Source organism: Coturnix japonica, chromosome 2 (genome assembly GCF_001577835.2).
Source record: "Coturnix japonica isolate 7356 chromosome 2, Coturnix japonica 2.1, whole genome shotgun sequence".
NCBI lineage: Eukaryota > Metazoa > Chordata > Aves > Galliformes > Phasianidae > Coturnix > Coturnix japonica.
Genome location: NC_029517.1, coordinates 73,043,471 through 73,066,366, shown reverse-complemented (window position 1 = coordinate 73,066,366; position 22,896 = coordinate 73,043,471). Strand labels below are relative to the sequence as shown.

At 41.1% G+C, this 22,896-nt stretch overlaps 1 protein-coding gene across 3 annotated transcripts in view; it reads right to left on the bottom strand.

Annotated features, from left to right (window-relative positions):
- Positions 1-12,889: 12,889 nt before the first annotated feature.
- Positions 12,890-22,896, bottom strand: part of HUS1 (HUS1 checkpoint clamp component) — a 10,717-nt gene continuing 710 nt past the window's right edge. Inside the window, exons 1-8 of one of the 3 annotated variants that reach the window (XM_015854871.1) lie at positions 19,896-20,031; positions 19,490-19,617; positions 18,817-18,993; positions 18,055-18,162; positions 17,280-17,354; positions 15,096-15,195; positions 14,592-14,723; positions 12,890-13,190 (exon numbers count right to left, since the gene is read on the bottom strand). In XM_015854871.1, the coding sequence (XP_015710357.1) occupies positions 13,108-13,190; positions 14,592-14,723; positions 15,096-15,195; positions 17,280-17,354; positions 18,055-18,162; positions 18,817-18,993; positions 19,490-19,617; positions 19,896-19,947 (855 nt within the window). In that variant the 5' untranslated portion in view covers positions 19,948-20,031 and the 3' untranslated portion in view covers positions 12,890-13,107. Of the gene's footprint in view, positions 13,191-14,591; positions 14,724-15,095; positions 15,196-17,279; positions 17,355-18,054; positions 18,163-18,816; positions 18,994-19,489; positions 19,618-19,895; positions 20,032-22,896 lie in introns of those variants that run through there. The other 2 variants (XM_015854873.1, XM_015854872.2) reach the window with 2 other exon arrangements.

Here is a 22,896-nt window from a genome sequence, read left to right as displayed (position 1 = left end):
CCTTTCGAGAGCAACAGCTAAGGAGATCAGGAGGGGCCTGACCCCACTCAAATCTTTGTCTTCTTCAAATAAATTTCCATTTGATGCCAAGTCATCTTTTCTGTGTGATGTAGCCCTTATGGATGTGGTTTAGTGGTAGACAGTACTGTTAGGTGTTGGTTAGATTTAATCTTAAAAACATTTCCAACCTAAATGGTTATGTGATTCCATGAGTCTCTGATTCTGTCCTTCACTTCCCCAGAAAGAGAGATGGAGGAAGAACCTTTCCACGCCCAACCAAAAGCCACACTCATTACTTCATTAAGTCCCATCAACTAGCTGTGGTTGTATTGTCTGTTCCTTTAATCCATGTACTATTGAATTCTCCCACATCTCTTGCTTGGCAAGTGCAAGATCAAAAATCTTTCAGTGAAGAGAAAAATGTTCAAAGTCAATTGACACAAGGACATCAAGAGACTACAGAGGGCTAGTTTAAAGATGGGTACACTGAGCTGAAAGCATTCCATATCCTTTAGCTTTTACAACTTTCCTAAGGTCTTAGTGCAGTTAATAGGTTAGTGAATAAGTTTTACATTAAAATGGGAGAATAAATAGAGATATGTTTCAAAGTCATGTAAAGTTCCCCACACCCTCATAATCCTAGTACTGTGAAAATCACAGGACTAATCTGACTGCACAACTGCTGCCTTTACTCAATGCTACTAAAGGACCAAAGCCAACAATTCTTTGGTTGCTTTATTTCCAACAACTCCACCACAGTTTCCAGGATGTATTCATATTTACACTGGATATAAGTAACTCATTATTTCTCCCACTGCCTGTTAGCAAAATTTTTACACTTTTTCATCTGTTGGATGTATATGACTGACTAAGCAGGCTAAGCAAAGAATGAGCTTTCTGTATATCCCATGCAGAGTAATCCAGATAAAAACTAAATCTACCATGCCCATAAATCTCCATGAAAAACAAAACAAACACAAATCCATGTATGTATCCTGGGGGTTAGGTCTCCCAAAATATGTGTTCTTTCAACAGAAACAAACACTGTCTTTTGATTTTTTATTTTTAATTCCTTAATCCCAAACAGTAATGTCAGTGTAAGTAAGAAGTCTCTTCACAACAAAGAAGTTGCAGTGCTGAACTAAGAAAAAAGATCTGCTGTTAGAAATGTAGTTATGAAATCAAAATTTCAGAGAAAGTGAACCACTTTTATTAAGCACAATGTAAAATGTAACTACATGTACTCAAAAAGCGGGATTTAGTTTAACTTCAAACTTTGGACAGAATATCCAAAATGAAACCACTCTACATGAGAACCTCCTATACTGCATGGACTTTGCTTTTTCCAACAAAGACCCCCCACCCCTCTACCAAAAAAAAAAAAACAAAACCCAAAAACAATTCCAAGTATGTCTGGCTGACTCCATATTTCATGACAGGAATCATCTTTGAAGAGAGACCTCTGCCTGTAATTTTATTTGTCCCAGCTCTTGGCCCACTTCTAGGGGCAGTTTTGATTGGACATTTCTTAATTGCTACTATACTGTTGATAGTATATATGCTTGTTTTCCTGGTGATGATTTGGAATAGCTTGGCATGTATTTGTCTTAATAATCATAGATATACTTGCTTGCGATAATCTGTAATAAAGTAGGGAAACTTAGGAAACAGAGCTTCTGCATCCTTGTGTATTACACAGTCCTGTGAACTCACTGTCATGACTTCTATGCGTCCTCAGGTTGGATAATCCTTTAAGTCATGAAAATGATGAATGTTAGTTAAGTCATCGTTAAACAGATTGGGCATCATTAATTATGCAGAGACTGTTTGTGGTTTGGTTTGACTAAGTCTTCTTCTTAACCTCCTCTCCAAGCCACTAACCCAAAAAGCAGCAGTTGAATGTCCCGTAGAGAAAATCCATTCCTGTCAGAACACGTTAACACTCAGCTGTTCCCTGACTGGAAAAGTAATCTCACTGATGCTTTCTTCGTCTCAGTACCTGTCCTATAATATCCTTTTAACATTTACTGAGCTAATCTGTTCTGGCAGCTTCGGAATCAGAAAAGAGTTTTTAGGCACACTGATGCTGAAGGTATTTATTTTAGAACTGAACAACACTTTAGTCAGTTGGGGGTCACTGTGCACAGAATATTGTGGCAGCCTGGAGGGAAAAAGGTAAACTCAACCAAAGGGCACAGGGAGAGAACAACCCAAAGGAAGAAAATATAACTGTATGATTTTCTCTTTCTTTCTTTCCCATCCCTTTTTTGTTCTTAAGAATGTAGTGTGTGTGTATATGTGTTGTTTTAAATATGTGTGTGTGCCAGAGAAGTGAGGAGGGACATCTGTCCATCTGTAGAAAGCCAGCACAGTATGTATGTGCTGTAATAATTTTCTTGCAGCCCAAGTAACAATTCTGGCTGTTGTCTGTACTATTGCAGATACAATACTAAGATATCTCTTGCTGTGTTTTCAGTTCAGATGAAATTAATTCTAATGTGAAATATAAAAAGAGACAGTAGAGGCTTCAAGAACGCATCTGCCAATATTTAGGTTACATTTTAATGAGACTGAAGACCTTTTGGTTTATAAAAATGTCACTGATACCTCTATTGAAACACCATTTCCAAAAGGTCACAGAGATCATCTCTTCATGCAGATACATGGTCATGATAAATTTATATTGCAGTGCTATCAACAACATTTACTCACAAATTATTTGTTGTTCACAGAGAGCTACGATATGCAGCAGTGTGCTCCAGACCACACAGAAAGAGTATTGTTATTACACTCCTTGCTCCTAGACTGAGGAGGGCAAACAAAAGTTATGAAAGATTCATGAGATGAAACACTGTGATGATTTCAAAAAGGAAAATATATGTGACTATAACGATTCATAGAAGAATTATTTCCTTGGCAAGAAAATATAAAAGCCCAATGAAAGGATGAGCAGTATTATGTTGGATTCTTCAGGCAAAACTACAGCTGCTACTTTTGTTTTTTACCTCATAACAGCACAGATATCCCAGAGGCTTGAGGTTGCAGATGCCCCATCCCTGGAGGCATTCAAGGCCAGGCTGGATGTGGCTCTGGGCAGCCTGGTCTAGTGGTTGGCTGCACATAGTTTGTAACTAGATGATCATTGTGGTCCTTTTCAACCCAGGCCATTCTATGATTAACAACAAAACAAACAACAAACCACCAACTACGAATGCGTTATCCTTACTATTCTGGGGCCCTGATAAACCTGTTCATAAAATAAAAGTAAGATCTTATTTACTCACTCTTACAGAGATTGATTACCTTAACCTTGCTTATGTGTCAAGGCAGAGGCCATTTTTCCCTTGGAAGGGAATAAATTTACAAGCTAAAGCATGTGTGTGAGGGGTCAAGAGCACAAGTCTTCTGAGGGGCAGCAGAGGGAATTGAGATTGTTTAGTCTGAAGAAGAGGAGTCTTAAGGGTTGCTCTCTGCAACAACATGAAAGGAAGAGAGATGGGTGTCAGCCTCTTCTTCCAGGTAACTAGCAATAGGACTAGAGGGAATGACCAAAAGTTGTGACAGAGGAAATTCAGGTTGGATGACAGGAAAAATTTCTTCTCTGAGTTGTCAGTCACTGGGCAGCCCAGGGAAGTTCTTGAGTCACCAACCCTGAAGAGATTCAAGAAACACTTAGATATTGGACTAAGGGACATGGTTTAGTGAAAAAAATATTGGTGGTCGTTGGACTTGGACTGGCTGATCTTAAAGGTCTTTTCCAACCTTGATGATTCTACTATTCTATGATTCTAAGCAATACAATAAAGATGACACTCAATTCAATTTTGAAATCTTTTTTTCTAAAATGTATTTTCCTCTCACTTTGTGTGAGGCTTCAGTTTTGTTTCCCATAATCTTTCCCACAGTTATACTTTTGTCAGTCTTCTAATGAAAGCTGAATCTTCCCTACATCACTGTACTCACACACTGTCTGGAGTTAGTCTGTGTCTGTCTACCCATTCCTCTTAAAATGGAATATTTATAAAAGTCTTCGGCTCATTAGGCCAGTAAGGATTTCAAAACTCCTGATTATTTCAGAGTCACACATTCATCATGTTGCCACTTCCTGTGTCCATTTCTGTACTGGGATGTTGGGTTGGTTTCCATTTTTGTGCTTTTTCCTCTTTTTAAATTCTGCCTGTGCTGTCTGATCTCCATAAAATAAGACCTACGAGCAGCATTCAAATAAATTCCAGAACTCCAGACTCTCTTGAAATATAATACTTTCCATGCTGCATAACTGTTCGGTTTAGTTCAAAAGTCCTGAAAAGCAAATAACTGAGCACAGAGTTCTCTGATTTCTACTCCCAGATTTCATATATAAAGGCTGAAGGAGGAAATACTTCTGCACTCAGTATGAAAGTTTCTTTCCTGTGATTGTAGCCAGTATGATCTTGTGATCAACATATAAGTGATACCAGAAATGACGTATAACATCACACACAGAACTAGGGCAGAAGAGGGTGGGTGGAAGACAGTTATGTTATTTGTTATTTACATCTATATTAGTAGATATGAAAACTGAAATTTGTTTCAACTTGCATGTTAAGAGAGGGGATGAGCACAACAGAAAGACTAGAAATGGTCTTTTAAGTTGCTATCCAGAGTATAAGAAAATTGTTCTTGAATATCTCAAAGGTTGGTGTCAGTGTCTGAGCGACTCTGATACAGTCAGTGATGAAAATTTCATGGCGCTATAGGAAAAAGGTAAGTGCTTCTCTCTCAAAAACAGGCAGAAGTGGGGATCACTCATGTTCAGTGACAGAAATGATAGGAGACAGAGGTATCATAGGGAAGAGAGAAGGGTGGATAGTAGTGCTGGATACACCTTTTCCTGCTGCAGGAAAAGGGAGATAGACAACTCATTTCAGACTGTCCCAGTAGAGAGCCTCTGGCCTGCTCCTTGGCATCACCAGCATCAGCCACATCTAACCTGGCTTTCCTGAACTCTTCTACAGGTAAACTATTATCCACATGTTCAGACTCCTTCATATCTCCTTCCCAAAACAAATGTAACATACCTTCTGTTCTTATGCCTAATGCCAGCTCCACAGTATATCTAATGGAAACTGAGATAAAACTGAGTGTAAACGAGGGCTAAGAATGTAAACCTAGGTACACATGGCTCTCAATATGTAAATAATGTGAAAACAAACTTAGTATTAGTTGAGTTTTAGTATTTCATGGATCAGGTGTACAGTTACAATTGTACAGTTATAAAGTTGATGTACAACCAGAAGTTGCATGACAGAAAGAGGATAAATGATAAATGCTCACCGATGTTGAGGCTTGCTGTAAAGATAGATGCTCACCAATGTTGAGGCTTGCTGTAAAACTCCACACAGGAGCAATCTCCAGAAAGAGATCCTGCCTTAGTGGCAGTCAGCCCTTAAATAAGATCTGGGAGAGGTGGAGCCAAGTTCCACCCTTCCAGTAGCCCAGCTGAATTACCTTCTCTCCCACAGCTTTCTCATTGCTTGCCTCAGGTGGTCAATCAGAGGTTCAGGCTGCAATCAACAGTTTCCCATACACCAGGTAAGAAATTTCCTTGGAGATTTGCCACTACAAAATCCATCCAATTATTTTGTTTTGCCCTTCCTACATAGTCTTTTGTAACACTAAATATCAGACATATTTGGAATCACTATTTAGAATGGAATCACCTAAATAACAAGGAAAATCTGCAGTCCTACACAGGCCAACACGATGTCTTCATCAAGGTTTGAAAACTGCAGCCATAGGAACATCCGTGGCAGAACTTCTAGCTTGCATGAGATACCCAGCTGGAAAACAATCTGACTGTACAAGAGCAAGTTCTCCTCAGTTCTCCTCCAATGTGAATAATGCTCATGAAATATTCATCAACATCTTTCTTAGATCAGTAAACCGTAGTTTAAAAAAAAATCAAAAACAAAAAAAACCAGCAACTCTTCTTCTTCTGTTATTACAGACAGAAGAAAAATAATTTATTCTTTTAGTCCATTCTCCTATTACAATGCAAGCTTTTTTTTTTTTTTTTCCTTCTTCTCTATTTATCTAAATCACTGTTAATCAGCAGTGCCCCTTCCCAGTTGTATGGGAAACTGTTGATCACAGCCTGAACTTCTGATTGACCACCTGAGGCAAGCAATGAGTCAGCTGCAGGAGCACAGGTGAAGGTAATTCAGCTGTACTACTGGAAGGGGTGGAGCCTGGCCATGTACTAAAGGGCTTTTACTCCATTGCTGTCTGCTGACATTGTTTAGAGCCTTTATGTAACTAAATACTATTACATACAACAGTTGGTAAAGTAAAGAAACATGTTTTTCTATGTTGTAAAAGTATCTTTTTGTTATATTTTTTGTGCATCTTTAGCCATACTGCCTAAAGTGTGTGGTAAGGATTTTAATACTTTTCTGTGGAGAGAGGGAAGTTACTGAAAAAATATCTATGAAAATATAAATATGGCAGAGTTGTTGCCTGAGAGTACACTATATGTAGTTAAGATACTATATAAATAGGTTGGAAGGCATGTCCTATGAGGAGAAACTGAGGATGCTTGCATTACCTAGTTTGGAGGAAAAGAAGCTAAAAGACAACATTGTTGCTCTCTATAACATCCTGAGGCAGGAAAATGGAGAGACACATCTATCTCTTCTCCCTGGTAAGTGATGATAGGATGCATAGGAATAGTACAAAGCCATAGTAGGGGAGGTTCAGACTGGACATTAGGAAAAAACTCTGTCTTGTGAAGACAGTCAAACAGGGGAACAGGCTTCCTAGTGAAGTGACTGATGCTCCATGCTTGCAAATGTTCAAAAGGCATTTGGATGATGGCCTTAATAATATGCTTTAACTTTTGGTTAGTCCTGAGATGGTCAGGCAATTGGATCTGATGGTTGTCGTAGGTCCCTTCCAACTGAACTTCCAACTTTCCTCCTTGCAGTCCAATTTTTCATTAATCATCTTCCTCTGAAATAAAAAATCCTGAATACAAGCAGTGTTTTTTATCAATGGCCGTAGTGTTCACTTAAGCCAGTCCATGAACTGTTAAATTAGGGAGGGAAATGTAGTTCTTTAGCAAGACCAGATCAAATAAGAGAAGTGAACTAGTAACTATTATCCAAACTCAAATTTCTAACTTAATTAGGGAAAACAACATCTTATCTATCTTTGGATCTTATAAAGATGGATGAGCTTGATTCTGAGCAAGCAATGATTGAAACCATGGAAGGAACACATGATACTCTCCTCTCTTCCATAATAGGTAACATTTTCCAAACTCAGGCAAATTCTCAGATGCAGCTGTGGAGTGGAAATGCATGCACTACAATGGGTGCATAGAGGGATTTTAGAGAGTTTTGTTCCTTTGCTGTACTGTGAACCGGAGCTATAAAGGCAGGCATAGTACTGCTGGTCTTTAAAGGCAGAAGACAGCTTAAGCTCCAACTGGGCTTTGACTCCTCTAATTTTCTCCCTGCAGAGCCTCACAACGTCCTCGTTTTTTCCACTGAATGTCCTGCCCTTCTTGCAAAGGTCACAAACACTTTTTCTTCCTGAGTTCTAGCCAAAGCTCTCTATTCTGGCTGATCCTCTCTTTCAACACATGAGGGCAGCCTGCTCCAGAGCTTTTAGGATTTCCTTCTAGTGCAACATCTACCTTTCCTGCAACCCTTTGCCTGCCAGGACTGACTCCTAAGGAACTCTGTCAACCAGTCTCCAACCAGGCTAAAGTCTGCCCCCTGGAATTCCAAAGTGACAGTTCTGCTAACCTCCTTTTTTACTATTCCATGGATGAAAATCCATTAATTCATGACTGCTATGTGCAAGACAGCTTCCAGCCACGCCTTCCTTCTCTGTTTGTAAAGAGATCTACCAGGGAGCTTCCCCGGGTAGGCTCATTTACCAGCTGTTTTGGAAAGTTACCTTCCATACACTCCAGGAACTTCCTAGACTGCTTCCCCTCAGCTGCATTTTATTGCCAGCACACATTGGATACATTGAAGTCCCCCACAAGAACCAAGGCTAATTGTAACTTCTAGCAGCTGCATTTGGGATGCTTCACTTGTCTCTTCATCCTGATTGGGTGGTTTATAATAGACTCCCAACAGGATATCATCCTCCCTGATTTTCACCCATAATGACTCCACATTATGATTCCCAGTACTGAGCTCTACAGAGTTGAAATGCTCCCTAAAATAGAGAGCCACCCCACCTCCTCTCCTCCCTTGCCTTCACCTCCTGAAGTCTTACAGCTCTCCAGTGCAGCACTCTAGTCATAAGAATGATCCCGCCATGTATCAGTGATGGCAGCTGAGTCATAGTTCTCCTGTTGCACCATGGCTTCAAGATCCTGTTCATTGTCCATGCTGTGAGCATTAGTGCAGACGTACTTCAGCCAGGCTACTGGTCTCACCTATGACCCTGGAGTGCTGCTCCTAAGCTCATCTCTAGCAAGCCTGGTTTCATCCCCTTTAACCTTCAGACTTAGTTTAAAGCCCTTTCTTTGAGCTCTGTCAATTCCTAGGACAGAATTCTTTTTCCCCCATTGACCAAGGTGAGTCCCATCTGTTGCCTGCAGGCCTGGTATCAGATAAACCATCCCATATTAAATAAATAATTAAATTTCCTATGGCACCAACCTGTTATCCTCATGTTGATGAGGGGGGTCTTCCTGCTTCTCTCAGTATCTTTCCCTGCTACCAAACAGATCAAGAAAAACACCATCTGAGTGTTTTCCATAAACTAATCACCTAAATGCCCTGAAGTCCTTCTTGATAGCCATCATGCTTCTCCCCACAGCCTCATCTCTTCCATACTCATACCAGAAATGAGTAATAATTAGAGGACGTTACCAAAACACATGAACACCAGGTAGGGGAAACTGAAGAATTAGTGGGCCATCATTAAGGTTGGAAAAGGCCTCTTAGATCATCCTGTCCAATCATCCACCTACCACCAATATTGCCCACTAAACAGCATCCCTAAGTATTACACCTACACCTTCCCTTAACACCTCCACGGACTGTGACTCCACCACCACCAGGTTCCAGTGGGAAACCTGTTCCAATGCATAACCACTCATTCTGAAAAGCAATTCTTCCTAATACTCAATCTGAGTCTCCCCTGGAGCAACTTGAGGCCATTCCTTCTTGTCCTATCTCCAGTTACACAGGAGAAGAGGCCAACACCCACATTGACACAACCTCCTTTCAGGTAGTTGCAGAGTGATAAGGTCTCCCCTGAGCCTCCTCTTCTCCAATTTAAACAATCCCAGTTGCCTCAGCTGCTCCTCCTAAGGGTTGTGCTCCAGATGCTTCTCACCAGCTTTTTTGCCCTTCTCTGGACTTGCTCCAGGGCCTCAATGTCTTTCTTGTAGCAAGGGTCCCCAAACTGAACATAGTAATCAAGGTGTGCTCTCATCAGAGCTAAGCAAAGGGGAACAAGCACCACCCTGGTGCAGCTGTCTACATTGGCCCTCTTGGTCACCTGGGCGCTGTTGGAAATATCCAAATAATTTTGTCAGGACGGTATCTCTGATAAAAGCAGATTTTATTCACAACTGCAATGGCAAGCATCCCACAAGCAGGAAGAACATGCTTATGGATGTGATACGACAGCTTTTGTACCTTGTTTTCACCCTCTTGTCTCCCCTGTTTCCCCACTGGCTGGGTACTCCAGGTTCACAATCTTATCAAAAGGTTTACATTTGTTAATTACTTGTTAATTTGTGTGTTATCTGGTGTCAGTCAGTAGTGGTCCTGTTGTCTCCAAGATGTCTCAGTACTCTTTTCATTTGTATTGATATAGCTTATATATGCGTGTTGTTAATTGTTTAACTTCTCCTCCTTTAAATCTGTTACTCAGGTCCTGTCTATCCAGCACCAAAACTGGTAGTTTTCCAACATCAAGGGGTTTCTGATTTGTAAAGTTATCTGTTACATCTAACTCACCTTTAACTGAAGGCCAAGAGGTCTTTCAGATGGCTGGACAGACAGGAGCTTCAGTCTTTGTGCTTATAACTTACTCCATCTACCAAATACATGCACACACACACACAGTACAAAAACTTTACTTATACACACTGAGTGTGCTTTGCTGGGGAAGGTTTATCTATAAGATGAGCAATGAAAACTGATAAAGTAGAAAGACTCCTGAAAAGAACGTTGTAAATAAAGAGAATTGTAATAAGGACCCCATGATAGCAGAGGCCATGAAATTAACAAAATTCTTATCTTGTTCCAATGCAGAAACAACATTCAATTCCCATATTCAGAAAATGATTCAAGATGCCTTAAATCATGGTTTGTTTTTTTTTCATTAGTAAAGAAGGGGAAAATGTGGGAGATGGAGAGGTCAGCTCAGCCTCATCAAATATCAACTCTTTGATAATGAGGCTCTGGAAAGGAGACAGAAGGTCTGAACAAACAGGTGTTTTGTACCTAGGCATAAGATAAACTCTCTGCTGATTATGAAGTCTTATTTTGGAACTTGCTTTCTAGCCAATGGATTGTTAGTGGAAATGTACTGAATGTGCGTGTTAGAATATAAAAAGGCTTGCTTAGAAGAATGAGAGATACAGCATTATAACCATCACAGCAATGAAGGAATCTTCCTGGCACGAGAACCCTGTATTGTGTTGCTAATTCACAACAGTTGGGCAGAGAAAAAAAAAAAACAGATGAGATTTAACAAAAGCAAGTGTAGAGTCTTGCTCTGTGAAAGAAATAACTGCATGCAGCAGGACAGGCTGGAGAGATGATCTGCTGGAGCAGCGCGCCCTTGTGGCCAAGAGGACTAATGGCAGCCTAGGATTTGCTCTCCCTGGCTGTCTTCAAAAGCAGCACATACAGGGTCCTGGGTAGCCTGTCCTAAGCAACCCTGCTCAAGCAACAGGGTTGGACAAGGTGACGCCCAGAGGTCCCTTCCAAAACCTTGACCATTCTGTGATTCCATGACGATGAAAACAGATGACTATGTTTCTAATTCTCAAATCTTTTACAAACAAGGCAATCTGATGGATGTACTGAAATTTAAACAGGATAACAAAATTCAGAGCAATAACCTATGGAAGCAGAACTAAAATATACAAGTGCAATGCTTGTTAGCAGAAAAGGTAAAAACTCTGAATCAACTGCAGAACTGTTGTAATGCACCAGAATTAAGGGACAAACTTCCAGTAAGCAGACTCAGCCTTACAAGCAAAAAAGCAGCAGAGGCAGACATGTGGCTCTGATAACAAACTTTTGGTACAGAGCATTTTAGTACAGAGCAGGGCTTTTCTCACTAAGAGGAACAAAAATAAAAATCAATCTCAGCAAAAGGGAAAACATCAGCAAAAGAAAACAAGAAGAGGGGGATCTCTGGAAGTTTCTGGCAGGGAATCTAAGAAGCTTGTGATGCAGCTTTCCATATTAACAGAATTAGCACAGAAGTTCAGCAGCTTTGTTCCTATCCCTCAGTGCTCACCTTCATCATCTCACCAGGGCATGAACTACGATTAGATGGTCTTTTTACAGATGATAAAACAGTACATGGGAAACCTACTGTGTTTCTCCTTCAGCTATTCAGAGTATGCAACAACGCAGTATTGTAGAACTATCACTAAATTCTTTGGGCAAGATCGTGCCTAAATTTCTCTTTACAGCTGCATGTCATGAGAATTAAGGTTGTGTTTTTGCAGTAAAAGCTTCCAATACCAAGGTACAGGCCCTTACTAAACTCATAACCTTCTTACAAAATAGCTGCATGGGTTAAAATGACTGCACTGGTTGTTTTTCCAGAAGGATGCTGAGCAGCAGAATAGAATGGATGCTAAGATGTCCTTAACAGGGTAAGAAATTAATCCAAAGGGTGTAAGCAACACTCACAGTGATCTAACTTGAACAATATCAACTTTTGCAACAGAATGTGCAAGTTCATTGAAAAGGAAAAGGCTGCTAAATAAATGTAAATGAATAATTTATGCTTGCTAGAACAGCATAACAGGTACCAGAAATCAGGAATTAGGGCTTATTAGCCTTTAGATACTACCTGATAAGGGTTTCTTCTTTCTTAAGCATGGCTTTCCTAAGTAGGGATATGGCAAAAATACAGAGCAAATAAGGAAAGCCTGGCATGCAATAAAACAAGTATGACAGCCTCAAAAAAAATACTGCTGTCCTGCATCCATAGAAAAGTACAAAATGATCTTAAAAACAACAGGTTGGTGATAGACCCTGTATGAAAAAACAGATAAGCAAATGCACTGCATATATTGTGAGCCTGGAGTAACCGGCTAATAGGGGAACAGGAAAATAATTAACTGTGACAGAAGAAAAGGTACATAATGGTCAAGCATTTCACTGATTCAGTGTGTGTTTTTGCCCTTGCCACGCGCGTGCCAGCTACTGCAATACACATTAATTAAAAAAAAAAAAAAAAAGCTTCTTCACCAATATCTTGGCCTGATGGAAAAGTATCGATTCCAAGCACTTCCAACAATGCCAAGTTGATGTTATTTCCCCACTCAAGAACAACAGTTCATAACGAGGACCCAAATCTACAATCGCTCCAGAAAGCTTCAATTCTGGATTACTCACCAAGGCAAAAAATGTTGAAAGCAGAAAACTTTCAAGAATTGTACACCTCCTGGTTATCCTGATATTTGTATTTGAGATGAAATGCTGCTGAGTTATGCTTCTATCACCTACATCATGTTTCAGTTACAAAGCAAGCCCAGTAGGAAGTACATGTATGTACATGTATGTGTATGTACGTGTGTGTGTACGTGTATGTACGTGTACATTTCTGGAATCAGACAGGCAGCACCATTAAGAAGAACGTGAGATTTCTACAGATCCATAGATCAACAAGCATAGGTGTCAACTGCTTCAAAGCAACAGTATAAAGCATTTATTTGCCTGAATTGTTGGATTACATCTTAAATTTTATTAAATGAAGAACAGTGATCCCTCTCTTCCCACCCAACCATATCTTACAGAAAATCACATACATATTTATAAACCAAACAGGTAACATCAAGGTAAGTTGCTATCCCACTTTGTGGAAAAGACCTCAGCTTGGAAAATGGCTCTGATTCCAAAACACTCAGGCAAGCGCTGGAATAAAGTACTGAAGTGAAACATCCTCGTGGAGCAAGATAAAGTGGACAATTCTTTTACTTACGATATCTGTTAAAGAGGAAAAAAAAGCACAAATCCAGTTTGAAGCACAGCAAATACGTAACAGAATGCCACCATAAGAATACAGCATCTCTTCTGATACAGGATGTTATTTTAAAGTATACTTAGAAGTAAAGAGTATGACCAGACGTACAACCCTGAAATATTAAAGTACGTGGGGGTCTATTAAGGATTACTGGAGCCTACAGACACTGAAACCAAAATGGAAATTGATAATGAACAGGCAAATAATGCTAAGCCCATAACTTAATCTTCACTGGGAAGCCCCTAGTGTCTACACTAAACCATGGTGCTTCTCATAAAGCCAGAAATCCAAGACAAAACCTTGCAGTGTTATCAAAATAACATATTGACCCCTGTACAACTTCTGCCTAAGGGGAACATGCTTTTTCAATGGATAGAAACCCCTGCTATGTAAAAACCATTTTGGTATCAGAATCAGTTTGGTTCTAGATGTAAAAAAGTACATAAGGGGAAAAAGCAAAAGTCAGTAAATCTATTTCTCTAACATAAACCACAGCCTTCTAAAAATAATTCAGCTCTGAAATATATCAACTTAACTTCAAAACAAAGATAATAAAAAAGCCCACTCATGATTAGTCAGTCTGGTATTAACCTGGAAAGCCAAAGTTAAAAAAAAAAAAGGGGGGGGACAAGTTTTTGAAGGGACAAATGAGGAATTCTTCCACTCATCCAGGTTTAAAAGCATTTGTAAGTGAAGACGTTAGGGCAACAAAGATGGCTAAGGATCTAGAGTGCAAGACACATGAGGAGAAAGGCAGGTTCTGAAAGGTTCTGAAAGAACCTGCTTTGTTCAGCCAAGAGGTGGGTGAGAGGAGGCCTCATGGCAACCTACAGCATCCTCACAATCTCTTTGGTGACAGCAATAGGACCCAAGGGAACAGCATGGAGCATCACCATAGGAGCGTGAGGTTGGGTTTAGGAAAAGGTTCTTTGCAGGTGGTCAAGCACAAGAACTGGATCCTCAGGGTAGTGGTCACAGCACCAACCCTGCTGTAATTCAGGAAGTGTCTGGACAACTATCTCAGACATACAGTTTAATTTTTAAGTAGTTTTGTGTGGAGCCAGGAGTAGATTATTCTTGTGGGTCCCTTCCAACTCAGGATAGTCCGTGATTCTATTACTCAGTCTGAGTACTGATACTTTTAAAATGTCCTGGCTAAATGCTTTTAGTATTACTTTTCTCTTCCTGAAGAACCTAAGACCTGATGCTCACAGACTAAAATCAGAAACATTAAAAGTTCTCAGCACCAGTAAAACCAGTGAAGTTTCAAAGTGACAAAACAGAAGATATACTATCCACCCAAGACTACAAGCACAGCAAACATCCCTTCCTTAACGGTTTGTAAAGGGAGCAGTTCAACTTACTGCACAAGGCTTTTGTGGGATTGACCTGCTGTCCTACAAGCAGCTGCTGCAACTTCTTGATGTCTATGCGTGCTTCAGCCATGCTTTGCAGATCTCTGCCTTGAGCAGAGCTTTGACATCCATCCTCCGATGCTGAAAGAACACAACACTTAGTAAAATAAATAAATAAATAAATAAATAAATAAATAAATAGATAAAATCAGAAGAGATTTCAAAACTTAGGATGCACCTGATAATTACAGAACAGTTGATATTCAAAGGGGTTGCTTATCAGTAAAAGCACTGCAAGGAAATGGAAGCCCACTATTCCAGCACGCTGTCAAAATTACTGGAAGATATTTGCCCCGTAAATATGAGAATTGGATACTTTCTTTTTAAGGCTTCATTTGAAGACTTCAAAGGATTTGATAGCATTTTTAAGTACTAACAGAAGATAGGTACTACTGACAGTACTTAAGTAATGAGATCAAACAGACACAAGAGGTAAGAAACAGGAAAACTTACCCCAGGGAGGATTTCCCAAATCTTTAAAATGTGTTGTTACAGATACTAGATCAGTTTCTATTTTCAAGTTCATTTCTCCACTCAAATTTGCTTCAATTACCTGCAATACAATCAATTTTAAGCAAGTCGCTTTTGAAATGCAGAACTATAAGAGGAATAACAAGATTCAAGCTTCCAGAAGTGCTTCAGTGCCTTCACAGCTCGACTGTACATTTTCAATGCGGTTCAAATATTTAAAAGCTGAGCTACAGAGCATATTTATATATTATATATAAATATAAGGTCCCTTCCAACCCGCACGAGACTATTACCTATTATTACCTATATTTTTTATCACTCTTATGTGAAAGATCCTAGACCAACCTCCCTCAAATGAAGAGAATAATTTAATCACTCCATTGCTTGTAGAATATGTATTGGCTTTGGAAAGTCCACGTGCTAAGATAAAGTCCTTTGAAACAAGTGACTGAAGCTGGAGAAGTGGAACATTTGCTGCCTTTTCTTCTAGCTTTTCAACACACAGGAAGACACATACACACACAGAAAACTGCACTAGGGGCTAATCTGCATTTGCTTTCCAAGACTTAAAAACAAGCATTACTTGCACCAGAGCAGTTAATCCAAGAAGGACTTGGAAATACAAGGAACCCTGGAAGCATATTGAAAGCCTTCAAATTCCATCCTGAAAGTGGTATACTACCAGAAGACAATATGTTACCTTACACAAATTCTAGACAAATCAGAGGACTACTAATGCACATCCATGCATATGATTTCTGTGATCAGAAGAATCCTCAGTGCTTTTACAGAGGCTCATATGACAATGAAAAATTCCTACAGAATGGGAGATGCACACAGGACCAATTACCATTTGAAAGACATTCTGAAAGCAGTGTTTGCAGCTCTCATCTTGATCAAATTTACTACTACGATGCACTTAGCATAAATAATTGTGATACTTCATATTTTTATTTGTTAGTAACTGGAAAGCATGCACAAGGTGCAAGTACACTGTCTCCTCCCTTAAAGTCATTGGAAGTATTTCCCAAAGTTTTACTTTGTTTTGACTTATAAGCCCACTTTGGAGAAGGAGGTTAAGAACTCAGGAAGAAGGTTACAACCTGTGTTGATATACTACCTCTTCTGAGTGTTGCTACACAAAGATCAATCCCATCATACAGCTATCCTGTGCTATAAACAGTCATTAACTCTGGAAACAAAGCAGTTACATGCTGTGCTTTTGTTGCATGTAAGCACTTTCACAGAGGACACTGGGGAAGAAAGTTAGATAGAGGAAAAATAAAATTCCAAAAAAAAAGAAGAGTTTGAAGAATGTCACTCATCTGCCTGTAGGACAACTGCCATTTTCAACATCGACAGAAAGCCAGCATTTATTTCTCAACCCTTCTAAGTCCTGTAAAACAGAACTACCCAATTTCAGGGCTCGTAATTTACAAAAAAAAGGTCCCATTTAACAAAATTGTTATGGACAGTTCCAAAACCTTTCCAAAGCTCTATACCTACTTACTCTTCAATGCTAGTAAATTTTAGTGACTAAATAAACAAAACAAAACAAAACAATCCATTATTAGACCAACCACAAGAGGCTTCCCTCAATGAAAGGCTTAGCAGCTTCCGGAAACTCAGAGTGGGCTGCAAACTCACCACATCAGAATCTAAAGCACAGGCCAACATCCATGCACCATTAAAAAGACTTCCTCCAAATCATAACTCAAGTTCACCAAAAGGTCATTTATTTAAAAAAAAAAAAACCACAAAAAAAACCACAAAAAAAAAAGCCCACTCAATAAGGCATTCTTTTTAATGGAATCACCTATAAGGTATCCAGCACACTCCATGAAAGCCTGCAATTTATTTCCATCTGTAAAGAGTGACTTGTATCAACATAATATCATGTTCTTTCTGGAATTCAGTGCAAAAAAAACAGGATGTTCTATGAGGTCCCGGACAAGCTTTTCATTGTCAGTCCTAAAACAAATTCAATCATTCCCTTCATCACTTCTCTCCAGCCCCTACACAATCTTCAGGTACCTTTAGTTCAAAAACTATCCCATCCAAAAAACAAATATAACACAGAGGCATTAGTTCAGGCAACGGGGAAAAGTGTTACATCCCAGCTAAAAATGAAGTCTGCAGGACATAAACTTAGGTGTCTGAACTTACAATGCAATTGCTGAGATTCTTCATTCTCTCCACAACACTCTTCATTGTTTTCAGCACTGGTAGGTAAATACTAACCTAGAAAGACAAAACAAACAAACAACCTTACACTCATGATAGTATTTTATCTGTAATGCTCTAGTTTCCCCTTCAAGTACATCCTTATTTTGAACACCTCAGCTACATACTGAGTGCAAGGAACGATATTTAACTAAATTCAATAAACAATCCAAGAACAAAAGAACCCCCAAGCCAGTAACAGGCCATCCCTCTGGCAATTGCTTCAGATGCATTATCTCAAATCCGTGTTGAAAACAGGTGACATTTTTTATAGATAAGATTTTCATATGAACCTACATCTGTGTAACTAAGCAGTTTAAAGTTACTACAGCCGATCACGTTTGAAACCACATCGGTATAAATCTGAAATAACAGAATGCATCAAGTTTCTACTGTGTCTACATTTTCAGATTTGAAATAATCTTAGCTATGGAAATCATACGAAGCAATCACAAAGCTTAGTGTTTTGGAGACACTCCTGTACAAAGTTATGCAAGTCCTTTGCTTCTCCATTGCCCCAACCCAAATAATAGAGCAGCAACTTGTAACTATCCGCTCCATTTTTACTGATCCAGGGCTCTTGTCGAGATGTAACCTCTCCAAACCTCTAGCTTCCCCTTTTCTGATCCTTCTCCTCTCCAAAACCCACTGCCAGTAAACCCCATGGCAGTATAAAACTTCTCACTCTGTAAGAAATAGAAAAAAAACAGAAGCTTACATCAAAGTCTGGCACACTGGGCTCTCTGAAATCATTCCATAGTCTTCTGGGAATAACTCTCACAGGAATGTCATGCGTCACAATCCTACTGCTGCTTGTTAAGGATGGCTTGAGAAAGACAGAACATGTTTTTAAGGTAAAAAATGGGTTCAATTCTGAATCCAAGTTTTTCAGACCCAGACTAGGAAAAAGTAGATCCAACTACCCTAGATACTCAGGTTCTACTCCTCTATTTTTACACAGGTCCTCTTTTGAGTTCAGAAGAGTTTAAGAGTCCTTAGAACTTATGAGCTAATCTTAAACTGCAAAGGAGTGTTAACAACAACAACAAAAACTTTGATATGTTACCTGAAATTGAGTAGCAAGACAAACAAAAGCAAACCAAAGGGTCAAAGACTACACCAAAACCTCTTGCACCTAAGAGAGCCTCAATAAGAAGGCAGCAAACCACAGAATATGTAGAGAATGGAGAAATGGAGAAAGGTAGTGGGTGACAAAGATGTTTCAGTCATGCAGCTTTCATTCCACCCCCGCTCCTTTCTTGTCTTTTGGAAAATACAATTCTGGTATTATCTGTTACCAACCTTGGTAACAGACCAACTTTAATAACCTTGGTAGGAAAGGCCAGTAAGGTGAAAAATGCCAAGATTTTCCTTCATTTAGTTCAATAGAATTACACCAAAGCTACAATTTAATCTAGAGAAAAAAACATTTTGAACAATTTTAACATAACAATGAGGATAAAATCATTATGGCACTTACTAGCTCCACAGCAACTTTGAGACAGGGAGAGTGTTTGTTAGTTAACTTCATCTTCACTGCCTTGGCACTCTGGGCAGTTTTTAACGCTCTTGACAGGTTCTCAGGCATGAGCTCTAAATATATTTCATTGTGATCTGCAGCCACTCCCTCCATCTGAAATTCATCAAAGAAATTCCCCTGCAAGGTTTGAAAGTTGAGAAATAAAGCAAATTAAAAAAAAAAATAAAAAAGGCAAGATTGATTTAACAGTTTTTAGCTGCTTATTGCAAGTATACTCAACCCAGCATCACCTGCAGGAATCAACACGGGCCATGTGAAGATGGAGACCCACTGCTTCACAGGTTAAACTATTAATTCCAGGTTCTACCCCAACACCCACAAGTCTTCCAAATACACGGTAGAAGGGGTGAGTTATGGCTCACTGTTTCCAGTTCTGGACAGGCCCCTGCAGGCCAGTACACAGAGAACAGATAACCAAGGAAAAGTGTCAAGGCAGAAACACCAGCCCTGCACAGTTAAGAGGCAGTCTTGCAAAACAGAATGGCTTGAGCAGCTGGAGTGATCTGAGACACCCCAGCTAAGGGCTGTCTTTATAAGAAACGCCTTGTAAAAGTCATCTCGCTACCGGCGCTGTTTTTCAATGCCGCGTGGATATGTAACTTCCCCAGCGTACCTGGCACAGCTCACACCACATGCTGACTCCTCCATTAGCGACTCTGTCGGACAGGATGAAGTACAGCTTGTTCACAGTGAGACGCAGGGTGCAGGTCTTAGCTAACTTTGCGATCGTGTTAATGACACCTGGTGGGGCAGAAGGAACAGCAGAATCTGCTTCATGCTGTGTACCACGGCGGCAGGGGAGAAATATAGCCTATATATAGCCTCTATAGCCAAAATCACAACCGCAGAAGCTCCCAAACACATCGTGGCATAGCAAACAGCCTCACGCCGCCTCCCTACCCACGGCCTGCGTCCCTACGAGCACACAGCCCTTCCTCTTCCGTTCCGTCGGGAGAGGCAGCCCGAGCTGCTTAGACACGACATGGCCAATCCCAGCACCTTCATCCCGGAGTACTCACGGCTGAAGTGGTTGAGACAGGCGAGATCCACGATCTTAGCCCTAAAGCGCATAATAACACACAACGCACAGCGCGCCGCTCCATCAACTATAAAGCGATAGGCGGGGCCGAGGAGGGCTCATGGGAGCAACCCGGCGGGAAGGGAGGGTCGGACAGCACTGAGCTCTAGGAGAGGAGTAACGATTTCGGCCACCTTGAGCTGTGTGGAACTGATACCTGGCAATTAATTGAGAGTCTTCAGCAAAATGATGTTCTGCCTGGGGAGGGTTTTTCTGTACTGCAAGTTTCAGCGGAGAGACAGTATGGCACTGCTCTCCACTTGCTCGGATTGCCCTTGCTGGACCCATCCGTATGCTAGGCATCTTCAGATATTGAGTATCTTCATTCCTGAGCCAGACTCTTCTCTGGTGGAATGGCCGTTCTCTTCTGTTGCATTGCTGTGATAAGTCACTGGGCCTAGGATCATCTGGAACTCTTTCAGCAGTGATGGGGACAGTCTACTACTCTGGCTGAGATAGGCAGCCCATTGTGCCCCTGCTCGTGCTTGGGTCACCCCTGCCTTAGGAAGGAGGATCAGACCTTCAGATGCTTGGATTACTCTATTGCCTGTAGTGCAGAGTAGGCAGCCAATAACTATTTCAACCATACTGTACCTCTCCTCTGCTCCATGCCAAACCTTAGACCAGAACCCTACTGGGGTTCAAATGGAATTATGGTGCCGCCACAGCCAAACCCGTCCCAAGTTACATGGACATCTAGTTCAGCTGGAAGGGTAGTGTGGGAATACAAGAAAAGCTGTTCAGAGCAGCAGCTGTGGAGCAAGATAAACAGCATGAGAACCAAGGACACTCTGCAAGGAGAAGAAGAGTCTCACAGCTTGATTTGGTTATGTGCCTGCATGGACAGTTGAAAAGTGTTTTGTAGAATGCTTTGTGACATGTAAAAGGTGGTTGGGAAAGTTGTAAGGGCTGATGGAAAGTTAGAAAATAAAACTTGTGAAGGTATATGAAGGGATGTGAGAACTTGTAATAAAACGATTTGGATCGTTCACATCTGAGTCCGTGCACTCATAACACTGCATCAGACCCCCATTATAACTGCTCCCTCCAATGGCTCCCCCACAGCCACATAACTGCCCCTCTAATGCCTCCATTACCTGCCCCCAGCCCCATAGCTGCCCCAAAAGGCTCCCCAAGCCCCAATAGCTGCCCCCCCAATATGCTGCCCGCCAGCCCCATAGCTCCACCCCAGAACTTAAAACCTGTGCCCCCATAATGCCAGCCTCAGACCCACATAGAAACTACCCAGTCAGCCCAATATAACAGCCCCCAGCCCCTCCCCAGACCACAATTAAATGTGCCCCAGCTCACATACGCTTGGGCCCCCACCCATAGATGCAACCCTATGTAACATGTGTAGATTGGGTCCAAGCAGGAAATGATGCTGGATGTTCATTGGAGCGGCTCCCCGCAGCTTCTCCAATCGCCTTTAAAACACCTGCGGAAATTAATTCAACGCGAAGTGGGGGGGAAAATATACCCAAATCAGACGCCACAATCGAGGAGTCACGCCCGATTTAAGGACCCCTATTAAAGGTCCCCCATTTAACCTCCCCCCATTATAGGCCCCCCCATTAATGGACCCACTAAATTAATGCCCCCCCCCCTATAAAAGGATCCACCTCAAAGTTTAACCAACTCCCACACACATTTAGGGTTCCCCCGCCCATTTAAGAGACACAACCCTCCCATTCTTAGAAGAAACGTCCTCCCTATTATTAAATCCCCCCCCTTTTAAGACCACCTCCATTTTTATGTGTCCCTCAAACATAATGACCGCCTACACATTTATATGGAACACTCGCCAATTTAAAGTCTCCTTCCAATTTTAAAGCCCCCCCTCCCCATTTAACAGACCCCCATTTAATGTCCTCCATTTAAGCACGCCCGGGTTCCCCATTTAAATGCCCCCATTAAAGAGCCCGACAATTAACCCCCCACTACACATTATAGGACTCTCCCCCCCCCCATTTGGACCCGCAAAAATTAATGTGCCAATGCCCGCTATTTTAAAGGAACCATACATTGTTAACCCCCACAACATATTATTAGGTCCCTCCATTTAAAGACTACCCCCCATTTAACGGATTCCTCCCATTTTAAACACCCCCCTTTTTAAGAATCCGCCCATTTTTGGTCCCCCACATGAATGGACCTCCATACCCATTTTATATGGATCCCCCCCAAATTTAAAGGTCTCTCCTTTTTAAAGCCCCCCCCTCATTTAAAGATCACTCCATTTTAATGTTCCCCACCCACCTGCTCCTCCAGGTCCTTTATTGCCATTTGACCTGCCCCATTTTAAAGGCCCCCCCAATTTAAGGACTCCCCACATTTATGGACCCCCTCCCATTTTCACCAATCGCCTCATTATAGGTACCTCCATTTAAGACCCCCCTCCTTATTTAAAGACCCTCTACATTTAAACACCTCCCCCCATTTTAAAGACCGCTCACGCCCATTTTAGGAACCACCCCCCCCATTAAGGACACCCCCCGCCCCATTTGTAGGCAATCTACCCCATTTTTATGAAACCCCCCTCCCCCCCACCCAATTATGTCCCTCTCAACAAGTCCTTTATGGATCTAGTGGAAAAATCACATTAAAGACCCCGCACCCCATTTTAAAGCCTCCCCATCATTTAAGGATCCCTGTGGATTTAACTACTCCCCATTTTAAGACGTGTCCTCCGCAGCTCGTGCTGCTGCTCGCACTCCAGGTCATTTATGGCCAATGAAACCTATTTAAGGTCCGCGCCATTTAAGGCTGCCTCCATTTAAAGACCCCCCCATTTTAACCCCGCCCACCGGATTAGTAATTGGCCCCACCCATTTAAGGACCAACCACAAATTAAAGACACCCCTCATTTAAAGGACAATCACATTTAACTACCTCCCACACAAATATAGGTCCTCTCCATTTAAGGACACCTTTCATTTTTA